Here is a 19,143-nt window from a genome sequence, read left to right as displayed (position 1 = left end):
CTACGCCTTGGTATTAATCACACTGCCCAGAAGCTTTCCGAACACACCCCTGACCCTTTCAGGGCGCTCCTGGGCAGCTGTAATTACGACCGCGGCGCTAAGGGCAAACGCGACGTGCTCTCTCCATTGGTTCTGGATTATCGCGGCGTTAGTTCTGTGCAGGCGCTTTTACAAAGGAGATATAGGGCAAATGGAGGGCGTCCGGAGAATAACTCACCACCTTCAGATATCTCCTCGGAAACCACACAGCTGCGGCCCTCGGCAGCACGAAGAACAGAATCTCCGTCCGTCTCTGTGCTTTCTCGAAAAGCACACTCAAACCGCAAAGCAGACAACCACTCAGGACGCACAGTCCGCTGTCCCACATCTGAGGCGTGATGGTCTTGCGCGAGAAAACGTTGGGTCCCAAGCGCGTGCGAGCAAGGCAGACGCCGTAATAGAACAGCGCGACGAAGGCACCCAGGAACGCGGACGATCTGCTTCCGTCTACTAATGCGCGTACAAGGCCATCAGTCAGGGATGTTGTCGATCTGCCACCCCCCTTCTGCACTCGCCTGAGCAGGACGATCAGCTGCAGGGGAATATACATGCGCGCAGCGAAAGACCAAGCCCTGGCGAAGCGGCTCAAGGCATGCTTCTCGCAGCTGGGTCCACAGCCCATGTGCACCATCTCGCACGGCACGGGGATGGTCTTCGCCGGATTGCCCCATTCCTCGGGCCATCCGTAATCCCGGCACATGCTTCCGAGTAGGGGCTCTATTCCAGTGTCTTTTCCGTAGACAAACTTGCCGTAGCGTGCGTGACGCAGGGCAATCACGAGGCGTGGGTCCACCTGTGCTGCGGAAGAGATCCAATCGTTGTAAGCCTGCGGCAGTCTATACGGAGTGTAGAACCACGCGTGCATTATCACGGCTGACGACAGTACGAAGAGCAGCGGAGTGGAAGTCTTGGCAACAAGACGGCTGGTGCGTGACCTGCCTCTAAGAAGGAGTGGGGCTATAAGAATGTCAAGGGAACGGATCGCCGCAAAAAGGGTGAGATCCATCGTTCGGCCAGCCAGAGGTTCGGACGACATGCAGACTGACGATGCACCCATTGCTTCGGGGGATAGCGGAGGGATAGGAGAGTCAAGCTTCGCCGCAGCGGCGCGTGAGAGAGCATCCTCGGCTATGCCTTCCGTTGTAGTAGTCTCAGCCGAGGAACGATAGTTCAGAGGCTGGCTGGGTTTACTGTTCAGCATCTGGAAGCTGACGCTGGCAGCAACAAGAGCTGCTGTAAACTTGGTGAGGAGCTCGACCAAAGCGTAATTGACGCTGACATGGCGGCGGCGAAGCCACTCAGCAAGTGCTTGGGCGACAACTCGCAGAGGAATCTGGAGGTTGATAGAGCCACCGACCAAGACAGCGCAAAAAGTCGGGAAGTGGCTCCAGGCTGCTGATTGTTTCAGAGCTTGCCATGCCTAGGTTGGGTAGTACGCGTCAGCATCACTTGTCGAAATTGAAGGAGGGGCTGATATTACCCGGAACGACGTTGCGGTTCGAGCCGGGGCGCTAATTGAGATGGACGAAGTCTAACGGATGGGTTGACTTACTTTGAGCAGAGAGGCTATTGCAGTGGTTTTGCGGCGGATCAGGGCGATTGCAATGGAAAGCAGACGCGGGCCGGCAATTGAGGCGAATGCCAGAAGATAGGCTTTGGCGATTCTGCAGGGTTCAATAGAGAGGAAAAGGACGGGCTGTGGGGAGAAACTCACGGGGCGGCGATTTGATGGCCAGAGCGCCTCGGGCGGACGATCCCCGCCATTTCCTGATCCGGCAGGCTGCGATGCGGGGATGAAGCGGTGACCGGGGCGAGCAGGCGAGGCAGTGTGCTTTCACTTTATGGGGTTGGGACCTGACAAGTGCAGGTGCCCTGTCTCAGGTTGCCGAGGCTCGGGCAGCGGGTAGCCCCTCGTGGTGATCTTCGTTTCACAGCGAGGGTTGCTGGACCCGACAGGGCTGACGACAGCTCAATTGGGAGGAGCGACCCCCGGCGGCATGAGGTCAGCTGGAAGAGGCGGGTGCGGCGGAGGACAAGCACTCTCTCGAACCTCGGCCGCAGTTTCACGTCGAAAAAAAGCGCCTATCCCCCGCGAAGGCTGAGAAGCGAGATTGGACCGGTACACGATCGGCGGCAGCGAGGCGCGGCGGGCGAAACGGCGATTCTTGCTCCTGAGCGCTGCATGCGGCGCGGATGGAGCAGCGTTGGGGATCTGTGCCTGGCGGCGGGGCAGAGGTTCTCTGGGAACTGTAGCGACGCCGATGGTAAAGGTGCGGCTGGGCGTTTGCGCCACGGTGGTTTGGGATGGCCTAGCGGATGTGCATTTGCAGCACGAGTTGTCCTCCGACTTTGCATGTGATCGAGACTCGCGCCTCTTGGTTGGGATTCCAGTCGGTCTTTGAGACCATGCTTTTGCTCTCCTCGCTCCTACACAACCGCGTCTCCTCTTCCGCCGCCCGCAGACAGCCTGCCCGCCATCCCAGGCCTTGCCGCTGTTGTCGCGCTCGGTCCACGCGCGTTGTGCTTCCTCCGCCTTTACGAACACCCTAGCTTCCACCGACCGCCAGACACCCTCACCTGCGCGTCTGCAGCCCCTTCGGCGCCGTCACTACGCTCGCGCAGACGTCACAGCTCTCACGCCGCTTGTCCAGACCATGCTCTCGGGTTTGCGGTCAACCACGGCGCGCTGCTAGCCTCCTCCTCCCCGCCCCGCATCCACCTCCATCCAAGAAGCGCGCCTCTCCAGAACCCATGTTAGCCGTAAGACGTCCGGCGCCGGCCAGTCATTTTCTCGGAATGAGCTCGCATCACCTGCCTGCGAAGGACGAAAACCCTTTTGGATGTGCGTGTCGTCTGATCCATTGCTGCTGCCTGTGCTGATGCATATCCCGAGCAGACACCTTTAGCACCGAAGACATCGACCATGCCGCTGCCGAAGAGAACGTTACCGTAGCCGGCCCGCCTCTGCTCAACGACTTCCAGAACACCCAGCTGCAGAACTTCTTCGACCAGGGCCCTTTCAACACATTCAATTTCACTGACCTGCAGGATCCCTCGACCGCCTTCAACTTCGACTTCTTTTCCGAGGCTCCTCCTACTTTCCACGGCACTGTCAACGATGCCACCCATGCCAACACCATATTCGGCGCGCACCTGGGCCCCGAGTACGCCGTCCCGCCCCACAGCGATGCGCGAGGAGGAGCATCGGACGAGGTCATTGGCGCCGCGAATGCCCTGCTCTCGGGCACCCAGCCGCAGCCTGATCCGACGTATACTGAGAAGGATTGGGGCAACTTCATGGGCTTGCCGAGCCCTCCGGCTTCCGCGGCTTTCACCTCTGGTACCGACCAGCGCGGCTTGACCGCTCCAGCAAATGCCGACAATGACAGCAAGCCTCTCAATTTCTTCGATCCACACAACTTTGCAGCCGTGGCCGCTTCTTCCTCTGCCTCTGCTCGGAGACGACCCGCTCCCAACTTTGGCTCCGACACGAGTTTCCAAGGGACAGGCTTCATAGCCCCATCAAAGGATGACAACGTACCTCACGTTTGGGGCCGACTTCTCACCGATCTGGCCGTGCTTCGTCCGTCGGAAAGCGGTCCAAATACCCGCCCGCCTTCGCAGCCGAACAGCCCAATGCAGCAGAAGCGACCTTCGCTTAGCTACCCAACCTACACCCAAGCCGCTCCTCAGGTGAAACAGCAGCCAAGCAGTCCAAAGCGTCCCCGCCTTCCTTTGGATCTCGTTCCCATCGAGCCTACTCCCGCCGCGTCTGATGACGAGTCTGCATCCGATGGTGACATCAGTCCTGGTGGCAGAGCCTTCAAGCGCCGTCGCACTCTCAATGAGAACGGCCTCCCAGCCCGTCCAAGACTGGGCGACATTGCGCCGCCTTCGGCTTCCTCGCAGCGGTCATCCTCGTTCAGCGTCGCTGCACGCCCGAGAAAGCAGCGGGACTCCACTGTCGAGGCCCCAGCGAAGAAGCGGTCCGCTGCCAAGCAGCCTCGGGAGAATTTGTCCGAGGAACAGAAACGCAGCAATCACATCTTGAGCGAGCAGAAGCGGCGCAACCTCATCAAGCAGGGCTTTGACGAGCTGAATGAGCTCGTCCCTGGGCTGAAGGCCGGCGGCTTCAGCAAAAGCAGCACTCTCATGGAAGGCGCAAAGTTCCTAGAAACCCTTATACTTGGTAATCAGATCCTTCGGCAGGCGCTTGGTGATGTTTGAGTGGTGTAACTCTGGCGGCGGGCACGAGGTAACCCACACTTCCGTTTTGGAGCCAGTCACAGCGGATGAAACAAGCATTCATCCATGCAACACACCACGCTGCAGCAGATCTCAAGCCTGCCATCGACTGGACCGGATAACCGAGGACAGTCTTCCAGAAGCAGCGAATCGCCCCCGCCGATAGCGATCGAGTTCGGTTGCCTCTAAAACGGCTGCATAGAAGTCACTTTCAGAAGACTGCATCATCCTGGTGCTGCTTTCTGCTAACAAGTTTTCCATCAAATGAAAGATCGCAAGATGCACAGCTCTTCGGCAAAAAGCTTCTGGATAATAACGATGGCGACTCCCTTTGCCTGGACTTGAGACGTGCGCGGCTGTGCCTCAAAGGACAATCGGATCGCCCGAGACATTCCTAGCACAGACGAAGCGCTGGTCTCTTCCTGGGCCTTTGGCTGGGGGGTCAATCTCTTGAGTTTATGCGTACACGTTCATTGGTTGCAAGGGTCAGTTCAAGCGTCTCCTCTTTCTGATCTCTTGGAGGAGTAATAGCATCAGGGCGAAGACGAGGCGTCCTGCATTCGATTCTTTTTGTTGATAATTCCCTTCACTCCTTGTTAATAAGGAGACAAAATCGAGCGACCGCTGGATCGGACCATGACCGGATAGTAATCAACTCAAACGAGGGTCCTTAAGACCACTCCAAGGCAATTACCGCACTGGTATGGCCATGAATCTTGAACAAATAGAGAAATTCCGTAGCCAACATTAGCTACGCTTGAAGTCATGATGGAGGGCGGTCTCAACATGATTCGGAGATCTGTCCGTGCGGTGGCGTGACATCATACAGGACGAGCAGTAGATAGCTCGCTGCACGTCCAAAGAGTTTCTGGGGGCGAAGAAAAAGCAAGGGGCATCTTCCCCTCAAACGCGCGGCTCGCCCTCTAGCTCATAGCGAGACTCTGCAAACGTCGACACGCGAGCTTCGGACCTCGTTCGCATCGTCCCAACCAAAATCGCAAGGTACAAAGCGGAAAACCAAAATAGACGGCGAGCTGCTTGGCTGTGGCCAGGATGAATCAAGAAGGCGGCGGGGCGTGCCGCACCGGTGAAGAGCGGATGCGTTGTAGGTGGGTACGGGTGGGCTGGGCTTACCAAAAGGAACTAGAGAGTCGGCTGAACGAGAGCGGCGGTTGGCTTGCTTCGAGGCATTTACCGGCGGACGATGGTCGATAGGAACGGGTGGGAGATCGGGGGGATAGAGAGGGCGCTAACGGAAAGCCACTTAGACGCGGAGTCGCGCCATGAGACTCGATTAGTGTTGGGGTAGTAAGCTGTTTCAGCCTTCCACCGGCCGTCAAGAAGGGCCGAGGATGATGCACGGCTGATGGGTGAGATGGATGGATGGCTGATATCGGCCATGTTGCCGCAAATGCCAGCCGTTGATTCGAGCGGATCTGCATCTTGCCATGATTATCAGTCCCCGAACCAGCCTTTGCAGCATTTACTAAGCAACTCTACTCCTACGACGCGTAAGAACTGGGGTCCGGATGCTCTTGGCAGGGATTCTAAGGATGATAACATGAGTGCAGCCCTTATCTATGAGCAGCACGTTCCATTGGCGTGCCCGGTGTGAGATGAATGTGTTAGCTGCGCGGTCTATCGGCTGCAATGCGGAGCCGTGTGCCTTCTAGCTATGTGTGTTTGTTTCTCCGAGGACTGTCGATGCTTTAATATTCCCAGGAATGGTTTAGACCGGAGCTGCGTTCGCTTAAGTGCCCCGATGAGGTAGGCCTGATTCTGCGCGGGAGATCTGCGGATCGTCGGCAGGCTCCAAACAACCATTCTTCGACGCGACACTCTTCACTTCTACCTCACCGTCCACCTTTGCTCTCACCCACATCGTTGCCACCGCACACTTTTGCCATCGAGCACTGCAGTCGCAATGGCCGAACAGTCGCGCGGCCCTGACAAGCCTAAGATACATCCCCTGCGGATGCTGCTGCTCCGCAAGACTGAGCAATCGCGCGACCTCGAAGAATCTAGCGGCTTTGCGCAGTCCGACGACCTTAAGCAGTCTAGCTATCCCCAGCAATGGGACGGCCCCGAACAATCACGCGACACTGACAAGCCTAAGAGACACCCGCTGCGGATGCAGCTGTTCCGCGAGTACCTGACAAAACTTCCGGATGAGTTGCTGGTCATGATCGCCTCTAACCTGAACGCGTTCGAAAGCAAGCAACTCCGCCTGACATCTAAAACTTGTTGCCGGGCCGCAACTCCGCGAGTCTTTCAAGAGATCAAGCTGAGGATGCAAAAAGACAGCATCAAGAACTTCCTTAGCATTGCCTTTGATGATAAGCTTTGCCAACATCCTAAGACCATCATCTTCGAATTTGGCGAGACGCGGAGGGTGTTCACCCATCACACAAGCTTCGAGACGAGTCTTTATCAGCGACCATGTAAGTCATTCAAGAGTTCCACCTCACATCAGAGTTTACCTCTTCCTAGAATTATCTCGTGAAAGACCTCGCATCCTATTCCGATAGGCATCCCTCCTTGTTGGTCCTAGCCCGCTTCTCTAATTTGTTGCTACTTCTCCAGATGGCTCGACTCCCCGGTTTCCGCGCTACTTAAAGCCGACAGAGAGACATGACTACTCAGACGCAGAGATCCGCAGGCTCTACCAATCTTATCTGGAAGACTCTGGAGCCGCATCTGAATTCATGCGAGGTCTGACCTCTGACAACATTCCAGGAACATTCATGGAATCTGCGGCCGATATGATGCTCAACGCAATGCCACGACTGACTAACCTCGACAACTTTGTCATGTCTGACGATATCCTCAGGAGCTCCATGTTCACCTGGAGACGGCTTTGGTTGACGAGCAATAAATGGAGTCTGCACCGGTTCATGAGGGGCGACGTTGCCTGTCAACTTTCGGGCATCCTATCGGTTCTATCCCTTAACAAGCATCTCAAGAGATTATCAATGAGAACTTGCGGTCGTGCTTTCTGGATCGACAAGTACCATCGCATTAGCCAAGCATTCCCCGAAGTTTTGGGTATCGCCAATGAAGAACGCGAGCGCCTAACGACAGAAGCTCCGATCCAGCTCATGTCCTCCGCCTTCAGACACCTGTCATCGCTGCATCTACAAATGACCGTGGGAGCAACGCATTATCCACTAATCACGCGCGGCGTCGGTGACCTGCTCTGTAATTTACAGAACCTGAAGGTACTCTCGGTCTTCTTCGAGACCAGATTTCCCATAACAAATTATGACCTCTTCCTCAATGGCCAGAAATGCTTAGTTGAGAGGCTCTCGGAAGGTAACTTGCCGCATCTTGAGTACATCAGCCTTAGAAATGTGGCTACGTCCGAAGCGCATCTCCTCAGCTTCTTCAGTAAAGTCAGCTCAACGCTCAAAGTTCTGAACATGAAGTGTATTCAGATTCTTCCTGGCCGAGGAAGCTGGGCATCAGCTCTGCCAGAGCTGCGGAACCTGTTCAAGGCGCTTGAAAAAGTCGACATCGCAACTCTAATGGATGGAGAGATCAGACATTTCATCGCAGCATCATGGCACTTTGTCACCTCCACGGACATGATCGTCACCGTAGCCCATCGTCGTGCAGAGGCACTATCGCTTGAACAACCGCAGCACAAAAAATTCCTTCGGGATGCATATTCACACTATGAAGCCGACATGGAACACTTCTTGCTGCGAAGCGCTCCGCATGATCCAACGCTCCAGATCCGCCAAGTTGTCTACATGACAGAACATCCCAACTTCTGCGAGTGGTGCAGGGAATGTTCAGACCGCTGGCGGGACAAAAAGACGTCGATGCGTGACGAGCAGAACATGCTGAACCGGAGCCTTGGCATAAGGGAGGACATAAAGGCGCTTAGAGATATCGAAGATTCTGTCCTAGATGATAGCGACGGAGACGAATAGCTGATAACGACTGAAGTGATGACGGCGATGACAGCTCCTCTTAATTTTCCCTACAGCGACGGAGACTATCGCGGCAATGCGGAAAGCAGATAAACAACAGCATGGTCAAGATCAACGACCTCTGATGCTTTGCTCATTCTTGATCAGAACCTGTCAAATTGACTTAGTAAACCCAGAGAGCATTAACTCCAGGAGTTCCAGTATCCGTGTTTGAGTGGGGGGCTTTCTCGGCTGAGATTATGAAGCTCTTCAGTTTCTGATAACGGTTAATAGTTGTAGTCACAGAAGTATAGTAAACCCCAAAAAAAGAATAAAGAATGATAAAACCCCATACAAAACTCATCCCTTGATTCCCATCTCCTTCATGTGGCCTCCATCCCGTTGTTGCTTCAGATGTGTGGTTGGTGAATGTCCCCGGCGACAGGAACACCTCCAGCCACCGGGGTCTCGAGACTTTCAAACATATAAAACATGTGTTGCTGTCTTCCTCTCTCAAATCAAATCCAAGCCTCACTCGTTTCAAGGTTTTAACTAACAAAAACTACTACTTTCCTAGTATCAGTCGATTTGGTTGGTGCTGCTGAAGAGGGTCTCGCTTAGCTGGGCAACGAGGACGCAGGAGTTAGAGCTTTGTCCGCACGTCTATTGGCACACTGCTCACTATTACATTGACGTCGTGATTGGGGCGCTGTTCTAGACTCTACCACGTCCTGACGTTGTAGGTGGGGCGAAAGGTGTTCTCCAAATTATGACGAACTGCTGAGATTCGCTCACGCAGTTTCATTTTACCTTTCAACTATTATCACGACAATCGAGGAGCTTCGGTATGAGTGATCTCATGGAATGCATTCGCTTTTTTCTTGCACGCCCTTCTACGAGGGCATGTACTCGCAACCATCCAGCAATGTGGTGGAAAGCGCCTGGGAGATATATATACAGAAAAGGCTCCAGGTATACAACCAAAAAAAAAAAAAAAACTCCGGTAGTCGCCCATGAAAAGAATACTCAATATATCCCGGGAGCCTCGTTCCAACCATCGTTTCAACTGTCATGGTCGGTTTTTTACTTTTCTCTCCAAGCGGTCTATCGGCAAGCCATTAAGCCATCGTGTGCTTTTTCCTGTCTTCGTTTTTCCGTTTCCCATAATACCATTACTTTTGGTGGGACGGGATCGTTGCTTGTCAGTGGACTCGCACTTAAGCAACAACCTCAGTCTTGGTCTTCTTGGCGGCGGGGATCTCAGCCTCCGCATCAGCCGTGGCATCCAGTGCCCTCTTCTCCTTCTCGCCAGCGAGCTCTTTCTCGGCCTGCTCGAACTTAGCCTGCTCCTCGGCCGTCAAGTTGGGCAGCAGGGGCTGCTCCTCCTTGGAGTGCAGGTTCAAGTGGAAAGTACGAATGATTGAATCCGCGTCGTCAATGGCAATAGGCCTGACGTCAGCCAGGGCCTTGATCTTCTGGGTGACAATCTTGACTTGAGCGTCGCTCATCTCCAGGCCAAGCTGCTCAACGCGGCTCTTGATGGCGTTCCAGCCAGTCAGCCTGGAAGCGAAGTGGACATAGCGGCTCATGCCGAAGTCGGCGGGGTTGATGATCTCGTAGGTGCTAGGGTTGTTCAGGATGGCCTTGGCATGGATACCAGCCTTGTGCGTGAAAGCGCAGAAACCGGTGATGTAGTTGTTGAAGGGAACGTTGATCTCAACGGCCTCGGCAACCATATCCTCAATCTCCTTGAGCTTGTGCAGCTTGTACTTGGAGGTGACGTAGTCGTGGTCGGCAACGATCATGCGGGCCATGAGACCACCGAGAGGGGTGATACCGTTGCGCTCACCGATACCAATGACAGAGGTGTCGATGTGGGTGGCGCCAGCCTCGAGAGCGCAGTAGGCGTTGGCTTTGGGGACATGTTAGTCAGAACTCCCGAGAACGATGCAAGGAGTAAACTTACCGATAGCGCAGCCAGTGTCATTGTGGAAGTGGGTCTCGATGTCGCAGCTAACAACGCCGCGCAGAGTGCGGACGAGGTCGTAGACCTGGCGGGGAGTGGCGCAACCGACGGTGTCGGCAATACCGACACGGTGGACGCCAACCTTGTCGACGGCGCTGTAGATGGAGAGGAGATCGACGAGGTCGGAACGGAACGAATCCTCCGAAGAGAAACGGATCTCAAGACCCTTGGACTTGACGAAGTTGATGACCTCAATGGCAGTCTAAACTTGTCAGATTGCATCCAACGCGGCTGGTGTCTCGGGTACTCACGTTCTTGATGTAGGTCATGTCCTTGCCGTGGGAGTGCTCCCTCAGGTACGACGAGGTGCCAATGACGACATCGACACCGTCAACACCGGTCTCGACGGCGATTCTTGCGTCGTCCATGTGGCAGCGGACGTGGGTGAGAATCTTGGCCTATCATCGCGCATTAGTTTTGGGGGAGCTGTGCGGCGCGATTTGGCGGTCTGACCTTGAGGCCGAGCTTGCAGATCGCCTCGCAGTCGCGGCGAGACTGCTCCGAGGCAGCAGGCGAGGTCAGCTCGATGTAGTCGACGCCGAAGTCATCGAGGGCCTTGGCAATCTTGATCTTGGTCTCGGTGTCGAAGAAGGCGTTGGCGAACTGCTCGCCTTCTCTCAGGGTGCTCTCGATGATCTTGAAGCGCGAGACATTGCTGAGGAAGTCGCCCACGGGCTGGTAGGGATTCGAGGGGCGGGCGGGGTGGGGGTTCTGGTTGGTCTGTCGCAGGAGTCAGGATTGCGGCGCTCAGGGTTCGCGGCGAGAGGGCTTACGGTGATGCCAGTGAAGCCTGGGTGGGCTGTGGGTGGGTTAGCTGGCGAGTCTTGTCGCAATGACGGCATTGCACGTACAGGAGCTGTTGCTGCCGTTGGCCTGGCCGTTCACGCCGTTGGAGTGGCCGTTGGCGGCCGGAGCGTCGGGAGTCGGGCACATGGTGGATGTGAAGCGGATGGGAGTGTGGTTGGAGGAGGGAGAGCGAGGTTGCGCGGAGCTTATGAAGTTTTTGCTGGGTGACTGTATTTGTCTCGGCAAGCGCTAGGTGCGCACGAAAGTTGACCTGGGCCGATCTCGGCCCAACTGAGGCGATGCGGGGACACAATAAGCAGCCCACAATTTGCCGGTTCGGTTTGAGCTCTGCTCTTGCGCCTGTCGGATGCTTCGGGACGGCAATTGTGTCATGCAGAGCCGTGGAATGCTGCTCAATGCTGCGCAGAGCTGCCTTGATGCTGGCCTGGAAGAATTTGCGCCAGGCACGTGTGAGCCGTCGCCCACCAACGTCATAACCCCAGGAAAATGAAAAAAATATTCACCCCCCTTGTCGCGCCCCTTGCCAGAGCAAGCCATTGACTCACAGGACGATCAACCGTCCCCCTTGGATGACTCCTATGCTGTCACCGACATTTCCGCTGTGGAATCGTTTTCCGCGAGAAGCATCCGCTATGACTCCCGATTGATGGTGCCCCTCACGCCATGACGGCTCGCAATTCCGGCTGCGTTTCAATTGAGCTGGAGCGACGGTCCGGGGGCTTTCGTTCACAGATCCATATTTGCTTCTACAAGTGGATTCCACGACTACTCGGAGTGCTTACGCACAGGCGCTAACGTTGCTCCGAGTACCCGTAAGCAGTTACCCTCACTGCTCCAATGCTAAGCGATGCAGTCGTCAATCTGTGGAGAAGCCCGGGGTAAAGCGTCAGATCAATTCCGACCTGCTCCATTGCGCCATCAAAATTTTCCCTCCAGAGACCCTTAATTCCTGTTTGAGCTAACCATACAGCTGCATCTCGCCGGCCAATCACCTCACTGCTTTCAATTAATGATTCGCCAATTCGCCGTGTAAACATGCAATCTCTGTCCAAGCGAAAGCCAGCCCTTCATCAAGCCGTGAGCTACGGCTCGTAAGGCGGGGGCGGCTCTTCCCACTGGTCGTTCCACCCGCCCATCTCCGAATCAGGCACAGAGGCACGTGCTCCACCGTTGCGCCCGTTGTTTCTCATCGCACCCATTCTCGACGTCTCGCCAAACGTGTCTGGGTCATAAGTATCTTCATTTTGTCCTGCCTCGATCCTGCTCAGCTCGAGAGCCAACCGGAGCTCCTCGTCGGATCCGTTTCTGAGCGCAATATTCTCTCTTTGGCTCAGTCTCAGTGCTTTCTGAATATCTGCTTTCTCGGCTTCTGCAAGCATGAAGTTGTCGTCACCGGCGAGGGGAGACTTTGTTTCCTCTCTATGAGTGTTTTGCGTCTCTATCTTGCTCTGTCGAAGGGCCTCTACGAGGTCGTCTTCGTATCTGCCATTGGGCGGCGAGTCTTCTTTGGCATGGCCTTCAGCTGCGCTGTTCTCCGCGGCTTTGACAGTCGCATCGTCGCTGGCGTCGAAACGTTTTTGTAGAGAGGGAGCAGATTGCTGGCGACGAGGTGTTGCACGCTTTCTCCTAACACGCCATTGTGAGCAAGGTTGGTCGTACGATGGCTGTGAGTCATGCTCGCTCCGAGAAGGTACGCGCGCGTGGGTGGATACCTCCTCAACCTTCGGAGCTTCATGTGTCCTCCTTTGTGAGTCAATAACGGCGACATGATCAGCGAGCCATTGCGTCTGAAGATGATGAACAGTCGTAATGCTTTGCTTTACATGACGGGAAGGGGCATCTTTGTATTCTAACGAGACCTTCCTGCTCCCATTGGCAATCGCTCAATGGTTGCGGCTACTTGTTGTTCGATGTTTCTGTAACGTCTTCATTGGCTGACAAAGACGGGAGTGCGCTTTCTTAAACGTTCGGCTGCAACAGCCGAAGTCCTAGCTAGGCAATCGCGCCGCCGGCTTTTGAAATTCCCGGAACTTGGCTTTTGGTGCATAATCAGACGACACCTTGAAGTGCAGTTCCGCGGTATGTTTTTGAGGGCGTTAGAAGGCAAGAAACTGACATAACGCTACTCTATCTCGTTTTCTATCTTATTGAAGGCGTAAAATCTCAACATCTCCACTAATAGGCAGAATGCCTTGAACCCCATCAGCTCAGCTGGACGATCATCTCTTTTGCGACATCAGGACCAATGCATGCAGCCATCTCAGCGATGTGGCCCTTGAGCGAACTCTTGTTGGTGATGGTTCCTTGGTCCCAGGTAACGAGATCCTAGCACACATTAACAGAAAACATGGACAGAGGGTAGAGGATTCTGCTCACCTCCATACTTGCGACTATCCCGGCACTGGGGATACCGATCTTGATCTTGTCCAGGCTGATGCTTTCCAAGAGTTCATCTACCTTCAACACACCAGGCATGCCCAGCTCCATGAGGGAGAGACCATCATCAACAGCCGCCGTAGCGAGCAACGGCGAATCCAGGTGCTTTCCATCGAAATCGCCGTCCGAGCTTGCCTCCGGCATAGGTGTATCTCCCCCATTGTCGGGCACTTTGGCGTCTTTGTTTTGCCTCTGCCGCCATAGCGACACGTACTTCTTCTCATCCAACAGCTTACGAAGCTCATCGTCGAGCTTGTTCCACTCGTATGACTCGGGATCAAGTACATACTGGGGCTGATAGTCGCCCTTGTACCGCATCTTCTTACAATTGTGGATGTAATAGCCCATGTAGTAGAACTGGAGGCCTAGTTCTTCGGCCAGGGCTGCCTCGCGAAGAGCGCTTATCTTTCCCAGAGAATACTTTTCGAAGTCAGAGTGGTAAATGAAGTAGACTCCACTTACGGCACGCGGGACGAGATCCAGCACCGCGATGGCGATGAGGCGCCCATCAAGCCTGTAGCATTGATGAAAGGAGCCCAGACGCGTCGAAGTGCCTTCCATTGTACAACGCTGAAGTGGCGAGTCGCACAGGAAGCGGGCGAAGCCTGCTCGGGTGACCTCGCGAGCTTCTTCATGATGCACAGCTTGCTGATAGTTCGAAAATAGCTGGAACTTCTCCTCGGTGAAGTTGTCAGGCTCCAGCGTCACTTCGAAGCGGTGAGCAGGCTCGGGCGGCCTCTTCACGTTCGAGTCTTCGGCCTCATGTATGACATGGCAGAGGTTGAAGCCATTTCGCTGCTTTGCTTTTTCTCTACGGTGCTCCGTCAGCCCTGAACAGCGAGTTGGGCGTCTCGGGCACTTCTAACTCTTTGGTCTTGGGGTGCAGCTTCTTAGCCTCATTCATGTAGGACTCGCCGAGAATAAATTTGTTCCAACGGTTGACAGCCTGTCTCTGATCTCTGGTTGGCTTGAAAGCAGCGGCCGGGAGACTGAGAGCCAGTCAGCTTAGGGCTTGCCTTGCGACACAGCTGCAGCGCACTAACCGGATTGTGTAATGCGGGCAGCAGGCTCTCCGAACGTCAGGTTTGTAGAGGAGGGTGCCTGATCTACAGTGAAGTCAGATTAGGTGTCACGCATCCACATCGGCCAGCGAATCCGCAGAGGAGCATGGTGCCATCCCACGTGGCAAAAGTGGAAACTGGAGCGTACCGTCGCCAGCCTCGGTCGATGAGCGCCTGGTAGTGCGCAACGTCCAGGCTCCTGCTCCTCACGTAGTAGGCGGCGCCTGGAGGGCACGGCGGGTCAGTGTGACGGACACGACGAGAAGGATACAGATCAATGCGAGACAGGGGCGTGAGAAGATGATGCAGGGACGCACGAAACGGACATAGGCCAAACAGTGGTCGGTCGTGGACTGGGACAGAAACAAGGCACGTGACCGAGTCTCAAATAGATGCAAGGCGGGCTAGGGAAGAAATTGAAAAGAAAGTGGGCAGAGGTGAGGGGCGCATCTGTCGTGCGGTGACAACGCACGCGAATCGGGGGTTCTCTGACTCGTATCTTCGCTTTTGCAGTACCCGCACGAGCTGCTCTGATAGCCTGGATTGCTCGTAGTCAGCGCGAGACGCAACGGTATCCGGCGGACGAGGGGCGGCACGGGGGAATCACATCCAAGCAGAGCTGCACGGGCTGCAACGCTGCCGAATGAGTGGATTGCGACGCACCGAGCGGCGTTAGGAACGAGGCGGGTCCAGCGCCCGCGTCCGGGGCCTGCATGGCGGCAGCACAAGCGTGGGAGGCAGTCGGCCGGCAGAGGGCGGTGGCCGGCGGGGGAGCGCGAGCGTGGTTGGCAGAAGGCGCCCTGCCGGCGGAGGGTCTGCGGAACAGCGACCTGGATATGACAGCGCGGTGAGGCTAGCGGGAGAAGCTGCGCGGCGTGGCACGGCGGGAGGTGGGTGGTCGCGGACACGCTGGACGCTGCGCCGCCTAAGGGCAGCGCGCCCACGTCACGGCACGTATGTTCTGCAGCGAGCGCTCACAAGAATCCATTGAGACCCTGCCCGGCGGCACCGGAGCCAGTGGCAGGCTGCTTTGGGCGCGCCGCCCGCTCGCGTTGCGCTGCCGGGCGCCGCACTCCTCCTGCTGCCTGCGCGCAACACAGCCAACGCTGCAGCTGCGCGGCTGCTCCCACGGGCCTGCGCACCTGGCGCTGCTGCGCGGGTCGCGCGGGCAAGGAGAGGCGATTCTGCTGAGAGATGCATCTCGCAGATCATGGGCTCTTGGCGCCTATCTCACTTTTTTGGACCCTGCCCTGTCAAAGACCACGGCACGATGCGAAAGGGACTAACACTACCCACGATGCCTCTCTCCTTTCACCTCCCCAGGACTCCCGCCTTCCCTCAGCCCCGTCCTCCGCGGGACTGAGCTCCAATCCCATCCCGACTCCCTTCTCCTGCTGCACCCGCGCCTCCCCTCGCCAGCGCCGCCGGCGTCCGTGTTTGCTCGGCCTCAGCCTCTTCCTCTTTCGACGACCCGGCCCAATCTCGAGCCACGCGAGCCCAGTCCACTCGTTCTGCCCGCCTCAGCACCCTCTCACGCGCCCGGCCAGGCCCGACGTCATTGCCGTGCTTTTTGCGGTCCCTCATTGCCCACGCCATGGCGCAGCAGACTCTTTCCATGGAGGCCCGGACCGGCCGTAGCAACCAGCGTGAGTGCCCTCACGAGACCCCCGCCATCCCGCCCCGGCTGCGCGCGCCCCGGTGCTGATTTTTCGCGCTTTTCCCCTGCAGGCTACGGCAGCAACGGAGAACGTCTTGTTGCCGGCATTGTGCCCCTCTCCGCCGACAAGTACTACGTCCTCCTGATCCAATCCACCAGTCACAACAAGTGGGTCCTTCCCAAGGGCGGCTGGGAGACGGACGAAGCGACTGCACAAGATGCAGCTTGCCGCGAGGCCTGGGAGGAGGCCGGCATTGTGTGCAAGGTCACCTACGACCTCGGGGCCATCGATGAGAGACGCAGCCCTTCGCAGTTCACCAAAGAGGCGCCGCGCGCCAGCTACCATTTCTTCGAGGCCACCGTCGAGCGCATGGAGAACCAGTGGCCCGAGGCGCACAAGAGAAATCGCAAGTGGTGCACCTACGCCGAAGCCGCCCAGGCGCTGAAGGACCGCCCGGAGCTACTGGCCGCCCTCAACAAGTGCACCATGCACCGGTAGCCTTGAACGAAGAGGCCTCCCGCACTCTCCTGAGCTTCTGCCAGCCGGGCGGCCCCTTCGTGCATACGTAATCACATCCTCATTGCATCTCCTTTGTTCAAGCATTCGGGTTTCGGTTCATGGCTCGATACAAAAATTTGGGGTACAGGTGGCATAGATTTGCTTTTCTCGTTCAGTTCGGCGTTTATGACACGGCTGCAGATGCTAGAAAAGATCCGCCTGTTTAGGTTGGCGTGTCGTTGGAGCAATGATCTGGCCACTCGGCTCTCAACATCCTCCAACTCACAACGATGCTTCAGCCTTCGCCGAAGGCCATACCTGCTTGAATGTCCAGTCCAAGCGATGCCCCCACTGCCCCTTCGGGTGTTGTGTGATGTGACAAATGTCTCTATACGTTGCGTCGCGCCCTTGTTTTCGCTCCACCAACACATGTGTAGGTTTCCGTTTCCTGTGTTTCCTTGGCTTGTCCTCCACGTTCTTCTCCTACCCCTTTCTTACCCGATTCGTATGCTCTCTTGCCGGCGCCTCGCAACGCCAAAAGCGAATCCCAATTATCGCTTCGCTCGCCTGATGATCAAACGCCCCCTATATTGTCCAATAACGATCCTCCGACGCGACTTCAGCCACACTTACGCTGTTTGTGTCCTGTGCGGATTTACGCGGAAATAGTAGGTATGTCGACATGGGGAAATTGGCGAGTACGATAGTAAGAAGAGATGAAAATACGACTGCGGGTGTACGTGGGCGTGGCACCGTGGCCACATCGAAAAGCGAGCTGCCTGAATTTTGCAAAGGAAGCAACATCAATCTCAAACGTGCCCTTGAGCGCTGTAAGTGCATTGTTGCTCATGAAATGGCGCTCAGATGTCACGGAGGAGGATGTAGTGCCGTGCGACGCCGCTGCATTTGCATAGCACTAGTCAATTGCAAACTTGAACAATTGTCCCAGGTCCCGCCTTGCTGGACGTCTCCGAATGCATAAACCGACGTCAAGTGAACTCAGAATTAGGTCGAGGAGGGATGCTTGCAACGTCACGGGATTTGTGTCTTGCGACCGGGGTGGATGCGCTAGCCCCGAACGGGGTTGGCGCCTTTCGGTAGGCGAGCTACACACAATCAATCAGAAAAGTTCGAAGCGCACTCTAAGGACGACAACCACGACCTCGCCCAGCCGACCCCCAACCCCTCCAAGGACGAAGATTCGACAGGAAGGTTAGTTACGACCGCATCGCCCTTGCTCCCACGCGCCGCGCATCAAGCACTGGAGTTTTGAGCCCACCCCGGAAGAGCGACCGACCTCCGCACACGCAAAGCCACGCACACAGCATCGGGCCTTTCGCGAGCCGTCTGCTCTCACAACCTCTCGCTATGGATCGGGAGAGCAGTGCTGGTTTGCGGTGATGGCAGACAGTGTGCCTAGGGCGCACCATCTCGACCGCGTGCGGAGGTGCACCGTGGCTTTCAAAATTCGGAGCTCAAGACTCCAGTGCCTTGCGCGCGCCCTGGATCGCTGGATGTACTTGGACAAGACCGCTGACGATTGGCATACAGTAATCTTCATCCTTCGCAACCATGGGGTAACTAGAAATCGCCTGCTCATCCCACAATGGCTCTTGCTAACTTGCGTGCAGTATCTCTCGCGATTCTCGTCACAAGCGCGCCGCTACCGGTGCTAAGAGAGCATACTACCGCAAGAAGAGGTATGCATAACCCGATCGCCCCTAGTAACCATGTCTGACATGGCAACAGGGCTTTCGAGAAGGGCCGCCAGCCCGCCAACACCCGTATCGGTGCCAAGCGTATCCACCTTATCCGCACCCGTGGTGGCAACCGCAAGTTCCGTGCCCTCCGTCTCGACTCGGGCAACTTCTCCTGGGCCTCTGAGGGCGTTGCCCGCAAGACCCGCGTCATCGTCGTCGCCTACCACCCGTCGAACAACGAACTTGTCCGCACCAACACCCTGACCAAGTCCGCCGTCGTCCAGATCGACGCTGCTCCTTTCAGGCAGTGGTACGAGGCCCACTACGGCACCGCTCTCGGCCGCAGGAGGCAGGCCAAGACCGAGACCGAGGAGAAGAAGTCCAAGAGCGTTGAGAAGAAGCAGGCCGAGCGCGTCAAGGCTTCCGGCAAGGTCGAGAACGCCCTCGAGAGGCAGTTCGAGGCTGGTCGCCTGTACGCCGTCGTCTCCTCCAGGCCCGGCCAGAGCGGCCGCGTTGACGGCTACATCCTTGAGGGTGAGGAGCTTGCCTTCTACCAGCGTGCCATCAGGAAGTAGAGGATTGGCTGCTAGGCTGCGGGTTCTTTACGGTTTATGCGGGGTCAAAATTCGGTCAATGGGCATGTGCGCAGGCTGCATGCGTTTTTGCAGCTAGCAATCAATATGGTATGAAAAAAATGCCAATTCAAGATACCTGCCTCAATTCCTTACTCGCTTTGTGACGTGTATGCACTTTGCGCTT

General features: G+C 56.3%; 7 protein-coding genes across 7 annotated transcripts; 3 read left to right on the top strand and 4 right to left on the bottom strand.

The window, feature by feature from the left end:
• On the bottom strand, positions 1-1,803 carry LTHEOB_1532 (Integral membrane protein; the record flags this gene model as incomplete). Its single annotated transcript, XM_035510244.1, has 4 exons — positions 1-132; positions 218-1,459; positions 1,592-1,703; positions 1,754-1,803. The coding sequence occupies 4 exons, from the start codon at positions 1,801-1,803 to the stop codon at positions 1-3; spliced, it is 1,536 nt and encodes a 511-aa protein (XP_035366042.1).
• A 1,032-nt stretch (positions 1,804-2,835) lies between these two features.
• Positions 2,836-4,266, top strand: LTHEOB_1531 (Hlh transcription factor; the record flags this gene model as incomplete). The annotated part of the gene is made up of 2 exons (XM_035510243.1): positions 2,836-2,881; positions 2,936-4,266. 2 exons carry the CDS (start codon positions 2,836-2,838, stop codon positions 4,264-4,266), a joined length of 1,377 nt encoding a protein of 458 aa, XP_035366041.1.
• A 5,149-nt stretch (positions 4,267-9,415) lies between these two features.
• Positions 9,416-11,157, bottom strand: LTHEOB_1530 (Homocitrate synthase; the record flags this gene model as incomplete). Its single annotated transcript, XM_035510242.1, has 6 exons — positions 9,416-10,110; positions 10,165-10,426; positions 10,476-10,622; positions 10,678-10,944; positions 10,998-11,023; positions 11,076-11,157. The coding sequence occupies 6 exons, from the start codon at positions 11,155-11,157 to the stop codon at positions 9,416-9,418; spliced, it is 1,479 nt and encodes a 492-aa protein (XP_035366040.1).
• Positions 11,158-12,113: 956 nt separating this feature from the next.
• LTHEOB_1529 (uncharacterized protein) lies at positions 12,114-12,766 on the bottom strand (the record flags this gene model as incomplete). Its single annotated transcript, XM_035510240.1, has 2 exons — positions 12,114-12,657; positions 12,744-12,766. The coding sequence occupies 2 exons, from the start codon at positions 12,764-12,766 to the stop codon at positions 12,114-12,116; spliced, it is 567 nt and encodes a 188-aa protein (XP_035366039.1).
• A 467-nt stretch (positions 12,767-13,233) lies between these two features.
• On the bottom strand, positions 13,234-15,243 carry LTHEOB_1528 (Arginine-tRNA-protein transferase; the record flags this gene model as incomplete). The annotated part of the gene is made up of 6 exons (XM_035510239.1): positions 13,234-13,356; positions 13,408-14,278; positions 14,334-14,456; positions 14,511-14,573; positions 14,677-14,752; positions 15,192-15,243. The coding sequence occupies 6 exons, from the start codon at positions 15,241-15,243 to the stop codon at positions 13,234-13,236; spliced, it is 1,308 nt and encodes a 435-aa protein (XP_035366038.1).
• Positions 15,244-16,122: 879 nt separating this feature from the next.
• On the top strand, positions 16,123-16,684 carry LTHEOB_1527 (Nudix family protein; the record flags this gene model as incomplete). The annotated part of the gene is made up of 2 exons (XM_035510238.1): positions 16,123-16,174; positions 16,257-16,684. 2 exons carry the CDS (start codon positions 16,123-16,125, stop codon positions 16,682-16,684), a joined length of 480 nt encoding a protein of 159 aa, XP_035366037.1.
• Positions 16,685-18,256: 1,572 nt separating this feature from the next.
• On the top strand, positions 18,257-18,959 carry LTHEOB_1526 (40S ribosomal protein S8; the record flags this gene model as incomplete). The annotated part of the gene is made up of 3 exons (XM_035510237.1): positions 18,257-18,261; positions 18,316-18,384; positions 18,434-18,959. The coding sequence occupies 3 exons, from the start codon at positions 18,257-18,259 to the stop codon at positions 18,957-18,959; spliced, it is 600 nt and encodes a 199-aa protein (XP_035366036.1).
• Between the last annotated feature and the right edge of the window lie 184 nt (positions 18,960-19,143).

The sequence above is a fragment of the Lasiodiplodia theobromae genome (genome assembly GCF_012971845.1).
Source record: "Lasiodiplodia theobromae strain AM2As chromosome Unknown scaffold_4, whole genome shotgun sequence".
Taxonomy (NCBI): Eukaryota; Fungi; Ascomycota; class Dothideomycetes; order Botryosphaeriales; family Botryosphaeriaceae; genus Lasiodiplodia; species Lasiodiplodia theobromae.
This window is presented reverse-complemented; position numbering and strand designations above follow the sequence as displayed.